The sequence below is a fragment of the Myripristis murdjan genome, chromosome 9 (genome assembly GCF_902150065.1).
Source record: "Myripristis murdjan chromosome 9, fMyrMur1.1, whole genome shotgun sequence".
Classification (NCBI taxonomy): Eukaryota; Metazoa; Chordata; class Actinopteri; order Holocentriformes; family Holocentridae; genus Myripristis; species Myripristis murdjan.
Window position 1 is genome coordinate 14,789,871 of NC_043988.1, and position 21,038 is coordinate 14,810,908.

The 21,038-nt window shown below is 41.8% G+C and overlaps 1 protein-coding gene and 1 long non-coding RNA gene across 3 annotated transcripts; one reads left to right on the top strand and one right to left on the bottom strand.

The window, feature by feature from the left end:
• Positions 1-570: 570 nt before the first annotated feature.
• nr2f1a (nuclear receptor subfamily 2, group F, member 1a) lies at positions 571-9,196 on the bottom strand. 2 transcript variants are annotated; one of them, XM_030059150.1, is made up of 3 exons: positions 7,878-9,196; positions 5,851-6,375; positions 571-1,813 (listed from the first exon to the last, which is right to left on the bottom strand). In XM_030059150.1, exons 1-3 carry the CDS (start codon positions 8,308-8,310, stop codon positions 1,539-1,541), a joined length of 1,233 nt encoding a protein of 410 aa, XP_029915010.1. In that variant the 5' UTR covers positions 8,311-9,196; the 3' UTR covers positions 571-1,538. The 2 variants fall into 2 exon arrangements, with proteins under 2 accessions (XP_029915010.1, XP_029915009.1); XM_030059149.1 differs by having other exon boundaries at positions 5,851-6,378; positions 7,878-9,194.
• Positions 9,197-9,215: 19 nt separating this feature from the next.
• Positions 9,216-19,834, top strand: LOC115364636 (uncharacterized). The gene is made up of 3 exons (XR_003928704.1): positions 9,216-11,404; positions 17,455-17,493; positions 17,858-19,834. It is a non-coding gene; the product is annotated as an uncharacterized LOC115364636 (long non-coding RNA).
• Positions 19,835-21,038: the final 1,204 nt, after the last annotated feature.

The following is a 21,038-nucleotide window of genomic DNA, read 5'->3' on the forward strand; positions in this document are numbered from 1 at the left end:
CCTTTTGCCAAATGACGCCTACATCAATATTGAGGCATGCACTATCAAGGTGGAGTTTTTTTTTTTTTTTTTTTTAATGGGAGGGGGGAATATTGTTTGGCTGCTGGAGAATCACCTTGATTAAGCCACGGGAGGTGGGAGAGAGGTGGCTCGGTGTGGTGCGCAGGCTTTCCTTGCTGTCTGGGAAAAATATTAAACATTAATGCGCTCACAGGCAAGAAGAGACCTCACTGCTGTAGTTCCTCACGTATAGCCTCCCCTCCTTTGTGTTCGCATTGCCAGTTATGTCAGTGGGTCTAAGATATGCACCCGTTGCATAATTACCACAGTTAACCGTGTGTTTCACCTCTTTTTCCACTGATAGGTATAATGGAGGCAAACGGGAAATTCAGGGTGATATGTTCTTATGCGGCAATGCAAGATATTGAAAAGCCTCTGCAACTGGGCTGCACTTGCACATTTCTTGTAGAAGACCAGGGGCGCATAGGAACAACATATTCCCACAAATGGTTTGAAATAAAATCCCGAGCATCTTGACATTTGCACCCATGAAAATGCTTGAGAATGAGACATCGTTGCCTATTTCTTTTTTTAATAGTACAGTCACCATCACACAACTTCATCAACCGACCCTTCTGCAAAAAGCTGCATCATGGAGTAAGCAAATTGAAGGCAACAACCAATAAAATTCAAGAAACAATGAAAATTTTCAAGACGAAACAAACAAAATGTATTTGAAATGATATATTAAAAGTGCTTTTGATTTTCATGTCTCTCCTCTTTGACTGATGATCGACTCCACACGCACTCATGGCCCGGGGAAAGGCGCCCCAGACGTCCTCTCAGTAAAAATGTCCTGGAGGTCAGTTTGCTGCAGTTGCAGGTCCATAGTATCAATTGGGAAAAAGTTCAACCATCAGTGGTGATATTGTCATAGCGATTAGACTGTTTCTTATTTGTCTAAATTTCTTTATTTTTTTGTTTTTAAATTCTCACTTCAATTTTAATTCTTGGAGAACATAGCTTCGACAACATATATCGCACTCATTATAAGAAGCAAAAGGTTATATCAAAAATTATTAGTATAGAATCACAGAAACCCTGGTTTAGAACCAGAAAAAATACAAAACAGAGAGGTACATAGACACAGGACAATTCTTATAATTGCTTGGAAACATTATTTTCCCGCTAAGTCTTGATTCTTTTTTTTCTTACTGCGCATATGATGTTTTTCATTTTATTTGTATTTTTTTTTACAAAAAAGGAAAATAAAGACTAGTATTTTACAAAATGAAGAGTATTGTTCTTGAAGATGAGGGTGGATTTACATAGGTGTAAAGTCCAGTTCCAATATTTTTCTGTACATAATGTATTCCATCTCAGTCCCAGAAGACAAAAAAGAGAGAGAGAGAAAAAAATGTCATGTCTTCCAAGTTTCTCAGAAAAGGTCCTATATATAGTCTTCTTGAAGGAGGATGGGTGGGGGTGCTGAATTTTGGTCCTTTTTTTCCTCTCTTTTTTCCACTCTCATATAAGGATCATTGGATGGACATGTAAGGCCAGTTGAAGCTGCTCCCGGATAATAGCATATCCCTGATGAGGGTTTCAATAGGAGTTTTACCTACCAAGCGGACGAAGAACAGCTGCTCGATTACCGACGACGAGACGGTGCGCAGGGAGGGCAGCCGCAGCAGGAGCTTCCCAAAACGGCTGGGCTGGTTGGGGTACTGGCTCCTCACGTACTCCTCCAGGGCGCACTGAGACTTCTCCTGTAGGCTCTCGATGTGAGCAGCGTCCGACAGGCCGCAAGCGTCTGAGAAACACACACCAAAAACACTTTGGTCAGGTTCGGCAATTCTCTAAACCCTAAGGTATGCTATGGCGAGGTCCCTGGCTTTGATAACACATGCTGTCAAAACCTTCCAAACCGACTTACACTGGCCAAATTTCTAGGAACAAGTGTAGCAATAACTGTTGACAGAAAAGATATTATTACTGAGTCAATGTGATTATTAGAGGTACAGGTCACAGCTCAGACGCACACAAGTCAAAGCATCACTGATATTGAATGCTCCCATAATTTTTAATATGGCTTCCAAACAGAATTCTGGCAGTTTAGCTTGGTATTTACTGTCCATTATATTGATAAAAACTACAAGCTCAATTATGGACTAACTGGCGCTCAGGTGTAGTGTGTGCCACACCTTGCCATACCCAATTGACGCCCTGCAAAGGCACCCTGGTTATCATTCAACATCAGCCTTTACGTGTTATTGACAAAGAGGAATGAACAAACACGCTGCCCAAACATGCTACATCACACTGAGCAAGAGGGACTGTCATGCAGAATAAACAAGGGGCGCGCTGCTGAAATAGGGGATGCACCACTCAGTGGAGGATATCTGCCTGTTCATACACCAGTCAACATGAATATAGAGCTAAGGATCATGAAAATGGTGCTGTAGGCATAAGGAATAAGAATAGATGGAGCACTGGAGCAAGGGCGAAAGGTAGGCTATAGGCCTGAAGGCCACTACTCTTGATGTCTGGGCTCAGGGGATTCAAGTATAAGGAAACATAAACGACACTGATGAGTCTGAAATTACACTGGATGTAATGTGACCTAATTACTCTGCAGTAAGCTGTTAAGTCATTTCGCCGCTCTTCTCTCCATAGACCACTCTTGGCCTGTTTTCCGATGGAGCCTATAGGAGAGGCCGCTGGAAGCAATCAAATTTATTAGCAGAGGTGAAGTCAATAGTCACGCAGAAAGGACGTAAAATGTTAGGAAAAGGAGCTTGTAGGCTACAACAACACAGGCGAAATGTGAAAATGTGTGTTTTCGTGCTCAGTCCTGGGTTACGCTGCCTGCAGCCCATGTTCCACTATAGAAAAATATAGGCTACATAGCTGGTGTCTTACGATATATTTTTGCATATTATCAAGAACTGTTTACCTTAACGAGCCAAGCATGTTTGACCTCATGCGATATCATTAATTAATTAATTAATTAATTAATTAAAAGTCCAAATAATTAAATAAATACATAAACGCTGGCAGTGCAGCCCGCTGGTACATATGGGCTCATGCATTGACTCTAACCTAATGTATAGGAGGTTTCTGCAGATTTTGTGTTAAGCGGTGCTTTTGTAGAAACTACACAAGAAAGACAGCTTCACTTGCCGACCACTAATGCATTAAACACAGGACAATAGTATCTGAGAGGCTTTTAAGCCTATTCGTGAATTCTCAGTGCTATAACTCACTATGGCCAGACACAATAACCTTATGAACCCGGGGGCAACACTGAGATCTCGGGGTGATTTACTGTGACCTTAGTCCCGCCGGCCACAGTCCCATGTATGCAAATCCTTTTAGATTGCCACTGAGTGTCCCTTTTAAAATCTGAAACAATCAATATGCTAAGGTTGAAATTAATTAAAGTTGGAATTTTCTCGCAAAATAGAATGATTTCCACTAACGATGCACCAAAGCGATATCTGGCAGTGTAGTTCAAAGCATTGCAAGGAATGGGCTGCAGTTGAATGTAGGCTATGCGTCAAGAGAAAGCTAGTCAAAGACACCCCATAGTTCCCTATACAGGCCTGCCTGCAACCCTGCACCCCACTACCTCAATAGGCTGAAGCATGGGAGCAGATAGCTTCCAGATTCGCATTGGGGTACAGCTATTTCTGTGGTAGGTTACTGAAGGCACATAGTGTGCACATATGGATAGGGAGTCAATGTGAGACGATGATCCCGAACTATAAAGAAATAGTTTAGCCCGATCACCATTATTTATGCATCAAACTCTGACAAGTCTCATGTTATTAAAGGAAAACAATCCACGCTGGACTTGGCAGGGCACCTCATGACTTATTATAGCCAATTCCAGTTACAACCCATCAAACTAACTAAGTGATCTGATAGAAAACAAGTAAAACGCTAGCATCTGTTTGAAGATTCTTATTTTGGTGATCTGGACTGAATTACTGAAACGCTGCACGATTGAAAAGTATTGTTGACAGTGCATACGGTTACATTATGGGCTGTAGACAAATGGTATACATATAAGTAAGCAGGCTGTCACATATCACTATAGTGTAGTATTTACGAGACTGAGCACAGGGTTACTTGTATTAAACATAGTTTTACCAGCACGTCTTCAAAATTTGCCGTGCCAAATTAGCAAACAAACTACACATTTGAAGTGTAGCCTAGATATTATGCTTCTAGAAAATAAATAAATAAATAAATAAATAAACTAAATAATAATAATAATCTAAAACACTAAGAGAGATTTCTCTGACACCAAGAAAAGCCATACATGGTAATGTTGTATTTGTCAGAAAAGGAAAATTGAAGGTTGCCGGTGGTTTAATAGCTTGGAATACAACGTTTCCTGTGTCTTTTTTTAAAAAAACTTTAGTGTACACTCAAAGTTAGAGTTTAAATATTTTACCAAACAACGTACTGACATTATTGTGTACTTTAAAAACTATACCAACATAATATAATTTAAAACTTATTATTATAATATAATATAATATAATATAATATAATAACAAGCAAAATATCTAAATACTTATGGCATTAAAAACAGAAAACTAAATAATAAACGATGCCTATCAAAATATGCCAAGGCAATTTTAGCCACAAGATAGAACAAGTGGTGTCACTCTCACCATAGGATGAGTTGTAGGGCGCTTTCTAGGGATATTGAGAGACAGAAGTATTTTTATATAAAGCAAAATCCGCAAAACACAGTAAAAAGGAATATTTTATCAAAAACCTGCCCAATTATAGAATATGTACAGCCGTGTTACAGAATTTTATAATGGGCCAAATATGAATGTGTGAAGTTAAAACTTTGAGGTAAGTTCAGAAGTAGTTTGGGGCCTGTGGGTCAATTTAGACTTTTTTCCTCTCCTCCCCATCATCGCTCCCTCTCTTGACATAGCAGGCCTAATGGCACCGAGCGTCCACCATCAACTCCAAAATAGCATTTAAATTACGCACAAGAGTAAATGAGGACCTTTGCGACCTTGCACCTCTCAACCATCAATTAAGCCATCAACGATGTGGGTTACTTTTGAAAAATGATGACTTTTCAAAGCCTGCGCGACACGAGAAAATACCTTCAATAACTAAGAAAATTAATAGGTCAACATAGAGTAATCTTCAAACAATCATTAGGGTAGCGCTGTTCTGCGTCCTACAGAAGCGATGCACTGACATATGAGTCAACTTCATCAGTTTCTTTGATCTCAGTCTGCTAAGGATTATTTCCTGTCCCCCATGACATGTGTTTGTGCACGCAAAACAAGGATAAAAGCATGCACCAGCACTCGTAAATACATCAGCTGTCATATATCACCAAGTCATAAGCTATTTTATCTTTACGCTCAATTATTTGACACCTGTTCCAAATTTTATGGACGCGAACACATTTGCAATCTCTGCACAAAAGTGCTCCAAAAAGTTTAAAGTCGACAATTACGGATTATGTAAACACGTGGGATTTTCAATTATGTTATATTAATTAAACACTGAGCTGGGCCTTACACGTAAAAACTTGATGCGCTCTCTCAATCTGGATTTGTTTACACGTCTTATGCTGTGGCTAGGACTGACATGGAAATGCATGCAAGTGGATATGTAGCAAGCTGTTGACAAAATAGCTATCCCATCGGCAACATAAGCATCTCGTAAAGTCAGATTTGTGAGCAGCCTATACTTGACAGCCATATTCTTGATGCCAGTGTGTTCACCCTACGAGTCTCGCTCTCTGTCCTGCGACTAGGCCTCGTTTGATTATAGCAATGTTTCTATGGCATGTTGGACACCCACCTGATGTAAAAAGCACTATGGCCTTGATGCAGCTGTACTCTGCCGAGTCTACGTGGAGAGCCTTGAGCTTCTCCACTTGCTCCTGGAAGATCCGGATGTGATCCATGAAAGCCACGACACGGTCCGCGGACATCGGGGAGGCGTGGAGGCCCGCCGCGGCGAGCAGAGGGGCCACATGCAGAGGCATGGAGCACTGGGCCGCGTTAAGCACAAACAACTCGCTCCACGTCAGCCTGAGAAGGGACACCTGGTCGGTGATCTGCAGGTCGGGAAAGAAAGGGATGTTTCTTGCCCACTCCACGGCGCTGAAGAGCAAACGAGCCGCCAGCTCGCAGATGTTCTCGATGCCCATGATATTGTTGGGCTGCATGCACTGGCTCCCGTACCGGGACGTCGGGTAAGGCTCGGCCCGCAGCAATAACGAGATGTATCCGGACAGATAGCAATGGCCATTCAGAGGGTCCCCGTTCGTCAGCGCATACTGGCCTGGGTTGGGTTGGGTTGGAGGCATTCGTCCTCGCTGAACCGCTGACAAAAAGAAAGAGAGGGAGAGGAAATGTGCATCCAGAACTGATAAACATAGTTCATGTATGGTACAACCGTGCAGCACGCTACAGCTAGTGTGTTTTTTTTCTGCTCGCAGATGAAAAGGCTTGCACTGAGATCAAAATTCAGCACGCTCTTCAAAACATATTGACTAGAGCATGCTGTTTTTAGGCCTATATTTTCCACACCAAATTATTCTATCGACAACATAAACATCTCATAAAAACAGATTTGCTGTGTCCCTTAACATTTGTACAGTTTACGTTTGTATTGAAGGACATAGGCTACATATGTGTAAAAATTAGAAGACAGTCACATGGGCGCACATTAACTTTCACACACAAAAACACACACATTCTCTGTGACCCAACATTACCACAATTTACCAAAACACGTACTATAAGGGGCATTTTAAGGCCGAGTGTAATTGTTTATTTTTCATGCTCTAGTTATTAGGCTAGGTTAGGTTATATTTATCACCGTTTTTGTTTAGATTAAAATCCATTAATTTTGCTAAAACATATTAGAAATGTAAATGATAATTACAGTTAAATGCAATGACATTTACACCTTTTAATCACTCCATTACTTCACTTGGGAAAAAAGGAACTCAGCTACTGTTTGTAGGCCAAATATTATGAATAAAATATTAATAATTCAGTGCACACGATGCAGGTGTATTACTGTAAATAGTAGATTTAAAAATAGCTATATCTATGCAGTTTGGGATGAAAGACTTGACAAGGAAGGAAAGTTACGGCCTCTAATGCACCAGGCAAAACAATGAGCCTTGCACAACTTCAGCGGCATTATTCAGTGTGCCTGAGATGTCTAGTCAGCATATGGAGCTAGAGAGGGACGGGGCTTGTAGTCTGTTCATTTCAAATACACATACAAGCCGTACTATACAATTATAATTTAGTAAGCTGCACATATGGACGGGACTATTCGCCTGGTAGACTACACGCAAGCAAGCACGCACGCACACACACACAGATACACACACACACACACACACACACTCACTCACAGACACACACACACACTTACACAGACACACAGACACAGACACACACACACACTCTCACACACACACATACACACACACCACATACAATCCGTCCTCTGCTCTAAAACCCACGTAAAATGGGCCTACTAGACGCAATTCCTTTGCTTGTCCATGGCTAGTACAGGTTGGACGGCAACAAAAACAAAATAAAAATGTCAGCTAGACAAGTAGTCGCTGGCTTTGGACGACCTGCATTCATAAGCATAGCTGCTGTGGGTGCACTGGCCTTTTACCTCTCTCACACACACAGGGAGAAAGACTAATCACTCATGCAAACATCCCACAAAAACATGGATGAAGACTGCAGTATGCCCAGCCATATAGCCTGTGACCTTAATGCAACATGGCAGCCCTGTTCGTCTGTTACTAGGATGCGTAATCATGAGTGGGCTTTTAAAAAATATATATTCACCTTCCCGCCGCATTCCCACTTTTAAACACTTCTTCAGCCGACAGTATTGGCACTGATTTCGGTGGTGCTGGTCAATGGGACAGTTCCTATTGGCACGACATGTGTATGTTAAGTTCCTCCGCACACTCCTCTTGAAGAAACTTTTGCATCCCTCGCAGGTGAACTGGCCGTAGTGTTTGCCGCTCGATTTGTCTCCGCAAACGACACATTCAATATGCTGCTGACTCTGTCCTGAATTTTGACTCCCCTTATCCCCAGCAGTCCCCGGTGTGGATGGGGGTCCCGGCTGGCTGGGGGTCTGCGGAGTGTGCGGCGCCGCCGACGCCGCCTGCTGCTGCTCCCTCGCCGGCTGCGCTGCTGGGTTGGGGCCGCTCGGAGGTCCTCCGGCCACGTCTTCCTGCGGATCTCGCCAGACGCTAACTACCATTGCCATATCTCGGCCCCGGAAAGTGCTATAAAGCGAAATGATCGCCGGTGTTTATGAAGCGTAGAGGAGAAAAGGGAGATCTCAAAAGACGGGGCAGTGCAAAGTCAAATCGGAGCACGCAATCTCATATGGGGTAAGAAGGGGAGTACAACGCGATCAATACATTCAAAATACAGGAGGGCGACTGAATAGGCACCCGATCAGGATATGCAAGTATCGGGAGGCCAGTTCCAAGGTAAATTGCAGTCAGCCATTCAGGAACCCCTAATCTTGTAGGAAAACCCGAAGCCAGACGTAACAAATTGCAGTTTGATATAAAATAGCCACAAAGGGAAAGGCAGGAGCTATTCACATGGACGCAGAAACGAGCATAAAAACCTTTTTCTGGAAAGACACGCGATCCAAAGTGCTGCGGAGAAATAAATTCCTTTCTCTTTTCTTCCCCTTGCTCCTTTACACTCCCGTCTTCGCCGTATAGGAGGGGAGGAAAAACTGAAGAGCTGGATTTTTACATCTATATTCTTAAATAAACCTCATCATCTCGCCCAGCAGCGAAAAAAACCGCGTCGCCGAATGAAGTGCCCATGTATAGTTTCACCTCTCTCCAGCAGGAGGAATGTAGATACGAAGAGAAAAGATAAAAAAGAAGAGGAAAAAACACCAACAACTAATAGAATATGCAAGAAGAAGGAGAGACCCAAAAATGAATGCGCTTAAACGGGAGGACCAGCAGAGCAATGTTTCCGAAACGGGGGATCTGCGCGAATGTCTGTATATAGTGAACTTTGACACTACTATTGAAACTGACACGTTTCTATGGAGATCGCTGCGCCTTATATGGTGCTCATGTCAAGGAGCCAAGAGAGGGGCTGCTGGAGACTGATAATCAAAGGCGACTGACTGGCCAGAGCCCTGCATAGAGGAGGAGGAGAGGAGGAGAGGGGGGGATAGGGAGAGAGAGAAAATGGGAGGCTAAGGTTATAGCCAAGCCCTCTCTTTCTCTCCATTGGTTAGAGTCCCCCTCCGTTCATTCACTGCAAAAAATGTCCATCACACTAAGTCATAGGGTCTCACGTTAAAATCTTATAATCTTATTTTTTCTCCTTAAAACACATAAGATTTTTTTTGCCAGTAGAGATGACAAGACTCCACTTCTCTGATGCAGGTCGACTCATCTAAAAAAATAAGTGTCAATATCTCGAAATAAGTCAGAATAAGGCAGATCACTCCACCAATGTCAAGAAAATGACTCTCGATTCAAAGAAATTCTAGAGATAAATCGATTTGCATCGGAAACGAGTGAATTGATCTCGCCCCGTTGGCAGATTCTTTCACTGGTTTTGAGGAAAAATAAGATTTCAAGACTCAGTACTGGACCAAATGACTTGGTAAGATGGACATCTTTTGCAGTGTTGCTACCTACGACTGGAGGGGCTGGGGGGCTCTGACAGGCACAATTTACATTGAGCTCGCCCCGCGCTGCTATTTACTTTGAAACCTGATTAGTATGGGCCGTCTATTGTCACCAAAAAGAGGAAGAAACCCTGGATAGAATAGCAGAAAAAGCGGGGTAAAAGCAAGGGGGGTATAAAGCTTTTACGCACGACAAATAAACCAAAGAAAAAAAAAAAAAAAAAAAAAACCTACGCAGCGGCGACAGGGGGACTCTGGCACAGAAATTCCCCAAAGTTTGAAAATGGTTAGTCTTGGACTGGCATCTTTATTATTAAATGAAGGAATATTATTATTGTCCAGCCGCGGATTATTGTTATTACACACGTTATTTTGTTTTTGGCATGCGCATTGCGGTACATCCTCGTTTGTAATCGCTATGTTCTCGGCGATAAAAACTTAAATTTTAGTGCAAACCTGCTTATAAAACGAGGGAAATAGCAAAGGAAGAATGATGCATAATAGGCAGTGTGTTTGACAAACGGGATGCGGTGCCAGCGGCCGAAAATCTCTAAAATTAGACGGAGCAATGAGCAATATTCAATAATTACCGAGGTCCTATAGTCTTCCCAATCACTGAGAGGGTGTCACGTTATGTCTTAATAATGACAGTAATTCAAAATCATGTGAAGTTGTTTGAAATTTGCATGGGGATTCCGGCTTTTTTGTACAAGGGTTTCTGCAGGCTTCCTACCTCTCCAACTCAAAAATGTCTGGATCGCGCTGCCATCTAGCGTACAATGTACAATTACAACCTGATATTAATGCATGCATAAGTTATCAAGCATGAATTTTTTAAAACTTGTAAAGTTTATAAAAAAAAAAATCAAATACGTGTCTTTGCTCAGTGCCATTTTTCACTATGTTTTCTTGTTCTGTTTTCTAAAATGAATCGGCCTCGTAAAGTTTATGTTTATTATAAGTTTTGGACTTTTTGTTTTGTTTTCATTTCTCCATATTAGTCTTTGCATTGCAACAAATAAAAGCAGCCTCTTAAATAGAGTAAATTTCATCATTTAGTTTTTTTTTTTTTTTTTTTTTTTTTAGAAAATACAAGGTAAGAATGCTGTGCGTAAAATATCTCCAAAACATGGCAATACAAACAGACCATGTGGCTAAGGAATAACCATTCATAATACATCAAATTATTGTTTAATCAAAACTAATGTACACCATTTTAAACAGCGCTTTAAGCACATAGCGATATTAGCAGTTATAATGGAGCGTAAATATGCAAGTGCCCCCTTTGGAAACGCATAGGAGGGATGGGTTGTTTTTTAAGTATTCAACAACAGAGCTCTCTCTCCCGTCCCTGTCTCGGACACTCCACTGAAACTCCCCGGCCATGTCTCCAGCTCTTTGAAAAGGTGAAACCAATAAGATTAAATCGGACAAAGATTTTTTTTCCTGTAAGTGTATCATTAAGATTTAACTCCACAGATTGGAAAGGGGCTTTGCAGGAGCAGAAGAGAGGAGAGTGAGAGGGACAGCGAATGGGAGCAGGGTAAAGACTCTAATAGAAAGCTAGAGCTGGGTAACAGCGAGAGAAAAGGGAGAAAGTGGACAGCAGGACATTAAAGGAAGAAGCACAAGCGACGGCGGTTACCAGTGGCGGACCAGCTTTCTACCTGGATAAAGCAAGCAACCAGTAAGGCAAGTAGACTAATTCTTTTTCTCCCTTCTCTTATACTATCCACACTTGGCTCTTAATGCAAGACTAAATTATCTGTGTCATGCCACATGACCACTAACTCCAAACAATGCAGCCGAAGCAGGCACTGTTACATTCCAGGGCATAACTTTTTTTTTTAAATCAGTGGAACCTTGCATCTTTTCTCCATATTATAGGGCTCGTTTCTCCGTTTTTCAGCTGTCGTCACCGATTTGCACATGAGATACTAGCGATGTTACTATATAGGCTGTATCGCTGCGCACGAGAGCCTTTTTGCACGTCCCATGCATCTTACCTGCAAGGCTGCAACGCTATTTGTTGTTTGAACACATAATGAAAAGATCGATAGCAGCCTGTTTGTCTCAGCGATAGTGTCACCGGATTAAAAGTCTGAGCAAGGAAACCAGCCGCTGTCCATCTTTAATACCGTTTTCCAAGTGCCAGTTTACTCAATGTACTTCACAGACTAATACTGTAGATTCGCGCATATCTCCCGCATCGGTCTGATGCATTATATGTCAGCATATAGGCTGCAATGAGAAAGTTACTGTAACTTCCCAAAGCCTTAGCCCGTGTAATGTGACATATCACACCGGTATTAATAGTTTAAAACACATGTATTGAAAAAATCTATAAAATGAATGATGATATGGGAAATTTATAGATCCAGTTAACTTTTTTCCCAGTGCAAACTACACGGCAGTTTTGTAAAACCATACCACATAATAACATCTAGTTAACATTAAGTTAATGCTGATTAATATTTTTGCACGAGGGAAGTAGCCTAATATTTATTTTTAATTTCCCATCAAATGCATTGCTGACAATCATGTAGCTCCCCTTATTTGAGAAGAAAGCATGCATGTCCACATGATTTATGAAGTTATTGAAAAGATGTAATGAATGACTTAATCACACATTTATTTAACATATTTCAGGTCACTGATGTTTTTGCGCAATATGCCCTATTACATAAAGCAAAAATGATCTCAATAGTGAATAAACAGTTGGTTTATACTGACATTGTAATCGCATGCTTAGCTTTGTTTTGTAACAGATAAATCGTGAGCAATGAAGTAGCCTATCAGATTCCCTATAAGGTTTTTATTTTTTTTTAACATATATATATATTACAGTTGAGTTTTCCACACATTCTTGAGCTTAGAATGATACTTTAGCCTCGTGTGGTAATATTGATCTTTTTCAACAGCCATTATGGGATTAAATATTTGAAAAAGACAGAAAACACATAACAGTTTTGCCAGATTGTATGTCAAATCTTGGATGCTCAGTATCTCAAGACTGCACTTCACCTAGAGCCTTATAACTCCAAGCTCACGAAACACAGCATTAATGCAGTTTGAAGCAACAACCGCTACAATCAGCTGAGAAAACACTGAGGTCATGAGTGCAAGCCCCCCAGTAAGACAACACAGGGCTGCAAGAATATTTTAGATTTTATTCATTTTAGATAATTTTAAACAGTGGAAATTGTTAGATATGTCTCAGTGATTATGCAGTGCCGTTTATTATTGACTGTTTACAGTCACATTAGGGCAGCGGCCACACTATATCATAAATATAATCAACAAGACATTGCAGGCCTATAGGCTAAAGGTCGGTTCCCTTTTCCAGGGGCCTCTGCTCAAAACCCCTCCTGTAAAGACAAGTGTGGCGTTTCTTCACGACGGGCTGCAGGGCCACACGTCTGAGGGTGATAAACAGGATTTTTAACAAACAGATTAGCCATCTCCGGTAGCCCATTTGCTGAACATATTTACTAGCATGAAATTATGAGCATCTTTACATAGACATAATAGACACGGTGTTTCATGCGGGCTGCTTGGTGGTTGTTTGAATAATAGGCTGGTTAATTTTGCTCATATCCAGCATAGCGTGACTACCATGTGTGGTTACCTAATAAGATGCAGCTCCCAGCCCTCTGAAATATCCTCACACTTGTTGGACTGTACATCTGTATGGGACGGATAAGTTAGTCACTTAAGTTATATTAATTAATAATGGGATGACTCATGATTAGCAAATAAACACTTAATCGTGCTTTGATGACACTGCCATTACAGTTTCGCCTCCTTATACAGTGGAGAACATTTAATCTGTAGATAACATTACAATTTTCTAAATTAACTGTGTGAGCATATATGTTGGTTTTATATTGGGGAATCTTGGGATAAAGATAATTAACATCTGACCGATGTACACAGAGCTCTTACAGCGTAAATGTCACTGAATATCAGTCTTGACAGAAGTGTGTGTATGTGTAGCCTGGCCCCAGTCTATCTTTAAACAGTATATTTTGAGAAATGTAATTTTTTTTTTTTTTTTTTTTTTTTTTTTTGTCCCACATGAGCTCCTGGCTCACTCACTATCTCTACATGTGAGTAACTGGGCAGGTTGGAGACTGGTAAATGGCCAACACTGCAGTGGCATTGATTTATGCTGTTTAAGGTAGGCGAAAAAAACAAGGACTTTTCTCATAAATTAAGCTTTGATTTTCAACTACAAGTTGAAATCAAAAGCTTCGATGTATATGATATAACACGCTGAGTTCTACATTGTTTTAAAGTCGCTTCCTATAGTTACGTCAGTATAACTTTTCTCAAAACCATTGTAGCCTGCCTAAAAAAAATTACAGGAAAAAAAAACAACATATTATCTCATGCGCATTGCAGACAAGAAACACAAACTTTTTCATATTTTTGTAAATCCTCATTTAAAAAATAGCCTAATCCAAACTCTGCGTCATTCTTATGTTTGAATTGGGTGGTTTTGTTGCTTTGAGTGGTTGTGGGGTTGGAGGGATGGGGGGTGGTGGGGTTGCTTTTTGTCCAGCTCTGATCCCCAACATTTTCTGGGGGCTCAGATTGGTGTGAAAAGGACGAGAAGGTCACTTGAAATCGCCTTTTATCCGCTGCCTTTTTCTCTATGGATCAGCAACTTTCAATGGACATAATCTAATCGCTCTTAATGGAAAGGCCATTCGTGAGAAATAGTGGAAATATCGTTGAGCCTATAGGCAATAGCCATTTAAGGCCGTAGCATTTAACAGGCAACACGATCCCACAAAATAGAGTGGCTGTTGATTATTATTGAAAACGGGAAACTGAATTTCAGAAAAGCGCCCCTTTAAGTCAAACATTAAAAGTTCACAATCAAACATGTCAGACAGGCTGAAAGTGCCCGACTGATGCACACAGTAGTTTGTGCGCATATTGAGCGTAAATATGAGTTTTGAGTGTTAACCAAACTTTTATTGCTCATACGTAGCTTAATTATCAATATGATTTTTCTGTTTTTTAATGTGATAGTGTGCATTAGGTTGTGCTTATCGTTTTTGTCCTGACAGGACAGTTTTGACTTTTAGAGAAACTACGCTGTCCTATGTTATGTATAGCGATCATTGTTTATTTTCCCCTCATTTTTTATCTGGCCTCGTGTCTCCAAGGATTTAATATCCTTCAGATTTAGACGTGATGAATCAAAGTCTCATTCCTGTGTTTTTTGCATTGCAAAGCTATAATTGAGGACAATAAGGCCGGAATGACTTTCCCAATTAGGCTTGAGGTTGGAGTTAAGTTAGAGGGACTGTCAGTTTATGCTATGGGCAATGGCTTTATTGCTCACTAACCATCATCTCTTTAGAGCCTATGTGCTAATTACTTTAGATGGTCCCCGAGACGGAGATCATAAATCCATTAGCACTCAAACCCTCGTGGTTCCACAGTGCAAACACTGTAATTTTGTAGTACACCAAAAAACCAAACTTTAAGTACCAGTAGCTGGATCAAGGGAAACAGATTTTCAACAGCATGTGCGCTTCTCAGGGATCAAATGTGAAATGCAGACTAGTAGCCTGTATCTCTATAACAAACCTCAGACAAAATGTATCAATCAAGCTGAAGACTAAACTGAGCATGGCAGAAAGAAACACCAGAGTAGTTTCTGATTGTCACTTACCGCAGGTAGGCTATAGCTTGATGTCATGTTTTAAAATGACATCTGTGAACCAACCTCTGTGCTTATATCACTTCCTATATACCATACCGACGCAACACTGTAATCACATATATTAAATATCAACACCATTTTCATACTGTGGATGCTATTTCTTTGCAAGTTGGGGAAATAATTTTATCTCTCCCCTCGAAGTGCCTGTAAACTATCCAAGAGAAAACGCAGCCCTAAGGAATAAAGTGAATAAAAAAGAGTTAATACCTCTTTGACTGAGCCTTAAAGGAAGGTAACACAAAAAAAACGCGACCCAAACGGGGTGTATGAAGGCATTTCACCCTTAAAGTAATTTATTTCAGGGGAACCGGAGGGCAAAGGTGAAATTCTTGAGAAATTCAACAAGGATAAGGGAGCTTTAGGAATTCTGCACGCAGATTACCTTTCATCCCATCCTCACATTAGCCGACAACACACTGTAGAAATATAGCTCAGCGACATAAGAGCGGGATTACCCCCCCTACCCTACCCTACCCCACCCCCACCGCCCCACCCCGACACAGGAGAGTGCAAAACAATTTTTAAGTATTGGGATTATTGCGGGAGCGAGGAAGGAGAGATTGGGAGTGTGTGTGTATGTGTGTGTGTGTGTGTGTGTGTGTGTGTGTGTGTGTGTGTGTGTGTGGAGAGAGGGGGTTTGCACTGAAGGAGAGTGTGATTCCCTTGTTTTTCAAATGGGAGTCACACAAAAACATGATAGCCTCATGTTCATTAACTTGTCACTGTGCACTGACTGCAGGGATGAAGTGCAAACACCTAAAAATTACCCACCCTTTTAGACTGACAAATATTTCTAATGCCGTTTCATAGGTTAAACAGGCCTATAATATTTTAACAGAGAAAAACACATGAGCTTAATTATTATTATTATTATTATTATCATTATTTTCATTGTTGTGTTAGTGGTTGGCTATTGTCATGCGACCATCTCCGACTGGAGGTCAGAGTTCCCCGACCTTTTTATTCACCAGTGATGACTGGGCTCTTGTGAGTAAATGAGTAGCATCACATCAGCTCTCCAATAATGTTGTTGTTGTTGTTTTTTTCTTTCAAAAACCAACACACAGCAGGGACCTAATTAGAAATGTAGTCTAGCTGAACCATCAGCATGCTGGAGCTGAGAATGACTGAGCACACTGATGCAGGGTAACAACGTCTAGTTTACATCCTCACAGAGAAAACAGACCCCCCTTCCATCCTGCGCACACACACACACACACACACACACACACACACACACACACACAGTTTGTTGTCATTAACTTATAATATTACTAATATTATTTAGTCCCCACAAACAAATAGAGGGACAAACTGAAATGTTTTACTTTAATTTACTTGTTGTTAGCTAATCACTGTTAAATATTTAATTATTGTAACATATTTGTTCTTAATAAGCAAAATTAAACATACACAAGGCAATACAGTAGTTGTGGGGAATGATATTTTTAATTTATGAATTCAATATTTTAATATGGAAAACATTATAATAATGTTAAAACAAATGCTTAAAACAAATTTGTCCTACATCTATCCATGAGCATGAGTCCATTGCACATACACACACACATACACACACACGCACAAGGATAAACCCCTCCAGGGATTTTTTTTTTTTTTTTTTTTTGGAGAGGTGTATGTGTGTCTGTGTGTGCACATGTGTGTGTAAAAGGTGGCCTGTGTTAGCGTCCAGACCTGGCAGATTGTGACCTTATCAATGTGGAACTCCTAACATAAATTATTCATACCACCTGTTTGATGTCTCTGGCCAAAGAATGACAAAGGTGTAAGATATAAGATGCATCTCAAATCCATGAAGAGCAGCTACTGTGTCACCTTTTCCTATTCCAGTGTGTGTGTGTGTGTTTGTGTGTGCGTGTGTGTGTGTAGTGGTGGGGTGACTAGTTTAAGAGAGAGAGCGAGAGAGAGAGAATGAGAGAGCGGGAGGGAGGGAAGCTGAATTTTAAACAACAATGAACTATTTGTTTCCTAAATAGGGGCTGCAGAGGAGAGCGACAAGACAACCGCCCTACCATGTAAGTTTCACTGCACGTCTGCTAACGCTCATTTGCACATCCACAAGACTCAAAATTATAATTAGATGTAGCATTTTCTGTGTGGAAGATGTGGCCACTGTCAGCCGTTTCTTTTCTTTTCTTTTCTTTTCTTTTTCTTTTTTTTTTTTTTGCCTTAAATAACCAATCATAGCGTAATGTGAGGCACAGGTGGCCAATGATAAGGCCGATCACTCAATCGGCCCACCCACATTGTCACTGTCTGATTTGTCTCTGCCACAATTTGAAACTTGAAAGAGTGAGTTTGTCTCATTGGTTCAACTGAACTAACCGTCCCCTTTGTAAAGTGAGTTTATGTTTTTTTTTTTTTTTTTTTCCTTGCCAGACAGAGAGCAACATGGTGGCAGAGTCTTTCTGCACAGCAAATCCTACTGTCGTGGTGCCAGGATTGACATCGGGACAAGATGTAAATTATGGGAGCATGCCGTAATGTATTGATGGCCCCAGCTTGATTACAGGACAATAACACTGATATCATTGCTTAGTATATGTCTGTGTGTACATGCCTGTGTGTTTGGATTAGTTCTCAATGACAGTGAAGAGCTTATTGTACTCAATTATGTTAGTTTCAAATATAGTATTGTAAGTTAAAGGAACAGTCACAGAATAGATGGTAAAACAGTGAGCAGGATAATGCCTTCACTGAATTTCAGTATTCAGCTCAGACTTTAGTTTTCCAGAAGGCTAGTGCATTATTAGAGTGTGTGTTTACAGAGAACTAACCTTCATTCCAAGCTGCTCTGCTCACAACCTGATCCAAGCATCCTGGCACTCAGTCGTTTTGGAACAAAACAGATCATAAAATATTTTTTTGAGAAGCTAGTCGCTGCTCGTTTGGTAAGTTTAGGTCAACGTAACTGTTCCTATCAATAAAACAGATAAAAGGAGGAGAGATATTTATGGTGACACATAGATACAGTGTGGGTGAATGTGAACTGAGTATATGTGTCAGAGTGCCGAAGGAGAGTGAGGGAAAAATTGAGGGAGACACTCTCATAGACACCTCTCACATGTTTGTGTGTTTACTTGTGTGTGTGTGTGTGTGTGTGTGTGTGTGGGTGGGTGGGTGTGAGTGTGTGATAGGCGCGTCAGTTTACCTCAGATGTTCCCTTTGACCTTCAGCCCTCGAGTTGGGGTCAAGCCCTGACAAATGAGATGGCTGACTTCTGGGCAGACCCACAAACATTCCACAACAATCTTCTGTCTTCCTCCTCCTCCCCTCTCCTCCTCTCTTCCCATCCTTCTTTCTTCATCCCTTCACTCCTCTCAGGGCTCTTGTCTCTCCTCCATGACTCAAAGAAAGTTCTCATTACACACAAACATGTTTTATCATTTTGGGGGGGAGGCTATAGGAATCTTAAAGCACACACGCTTCAAGTTAAGAATTACAACAACACTTAAATTTAATATGCCTGCGATCCTGACATCTGCTTTGTTTACAGAAGGAAAGAAAACAAAGGAGTATGATCTTAGGAGCAAGGCTGTGTAAAAGATTTGGATATTACAAGTCTGCCCTTTGAGAGCACACTGTGTGTGTTTGGAGAGCTTGTCAGTGATGTCAAGGATGAGAAATGTTATAGTGTGGTTTTTTACACACGCTGCTGGCTCTAGCATTTCCGGCAACATTTCTCACTCTGCCTCCCTCACACCATCCGCTCTGCTGCAATATCCCCACATTTTTCCATCCTTTCACTTCTGCCTCTGCCTCCTTCCTTCCTTCCCTCCCTCCCTCCCCACCCGCTCTGCTCCTTTCCACTCTCTGACCACTCTCTCTCCCCTTAACTCCTCTCTGCTGCCCCACCCTTCCCGATCTCCCCTGCTTGCTCCCTCCGCCTACTGTTTCCACCTACTATTTCCTCTGATTTTCTACCATGCCGCTCCACAGAATGCTACCACCTGTGTCTTTAGGGAATAAAGGGGCTATTGGTATTCCTCATTGCGAGGCTGGTTAAGGTAAGTGGCACCCCCTATTACAATGACATGCCAAATAATGGCTCTGGTTGTTGTGTTTCTGCATTAGTTTTTTTTTTCTTTTCATGGAATGACCCCTGCTTCCTAAGAATCACCACCCTCCATCACAGCTCTAGCTTCAAGTCTCTGCTGTAAAAACACATGCAGTCACCACTGATGAGCGTCAGGAAAGCAACCGCAGCGCCACAGAGGAACCCCAGGACCAACAAAGGAGGCTGATACATTAACAACTGAGGGGATCATGATCTTGAACTTGCTTTTGTAATGATGTAACATTACAAAGAAAAACTGCAACACAGCAAAGATCTTAATAAAAACGCATCAATCTATATCCGGTGTATGTTTTTTCTTCACTCCCAGATGAATTGTGATTCTTTTGATGTCTGCTGTTTACGTGATTCATCAGAGGGTACAGCTGCTTTACATGTATCTTTGATTGGACAGTGCTAATTCCTCACCGGATAGCTGATCACGTGACTCAATCACACGGATGAATCTGAGGTGTCTAATTGGCTGTGCATTGGTGCATCACCATGGCGAATTGGGGAGCACGTACACAGCCCTCACCTTTTAGCAGTAACATGGCGGGGTTGTGGTTTAGTGTGGTTTTGCCCCCACCGAGCAGGAGGGCAGCAAGGGTCCTGCACGTCTGTGGGTGGTGACACCTGGTCCCTCCGTACATCTGGGGCTGTAGCCATGGTGATCTGCAATGCAACAGAATGCACATAGTTCTGCGGTGGAATTGGAACAATGCAACACCACATGGTGAGGTTGTGTGGCTGGGATGGTGAGGAGGGAGGGAGGGAGGGAGGAAGGGGAAGGGGAGTGGGTCTTTTTTTTTTTCAATATACACCCCTACTGCGGTTGCTTGCTTGCTTTATCCTCTCTTTCTGATCCTTCTCTCTTTCTTCCTCCCTCCTCATCACGGCCCCACTTTGCTCTTCTCCTGGTTATGTCCACGCATTAATGACCAGGTTGCTGCCTGTATGTCCACTGTAAATAAATGATAAACCCTTCGCTATCAGATTGGTGGGGTTAAGACAGGCAGAAAGTGATAGGCACTGGTGAGGGGGATGTGTGTGTGTGTATGTGTGTAATCATGGCTATGTCCACGGAACAGTTCAGCTGATTGTGTTTATGCCCTCCTCCTCCTCCTGGTCAGGATGTTGACAGGCTGCAACATGGATGTAAAAGGAAGGGCTCAGAGCCACTATGATTCCCTGCCACCTCCCGCCGTTACCCCAGTGTTACCGGAGCGTGGATGTCTGCCCCCGTCCCCCAGGGCCTCAGTCCCATCCCTCCCTTTCCCTCCTCAGCCCCCCCCCACCCTCCCTCCCAAACACACAATCCCTCCACCTCCCTGCCTTACTCCCTGATTCGGTGTGTAAAAGCGCCCCCTGAATGATGGATTACTGTGTCACCGCAGCCTGCGAAGGATTAATTTGTTTCATTGATTTCTCTTTAGGCAGAATGCCAGCGTCTGCCGCTTCCCACCTTTTCCCCAAGACTCGCAGCTGTAATAGACGGTAATGGCC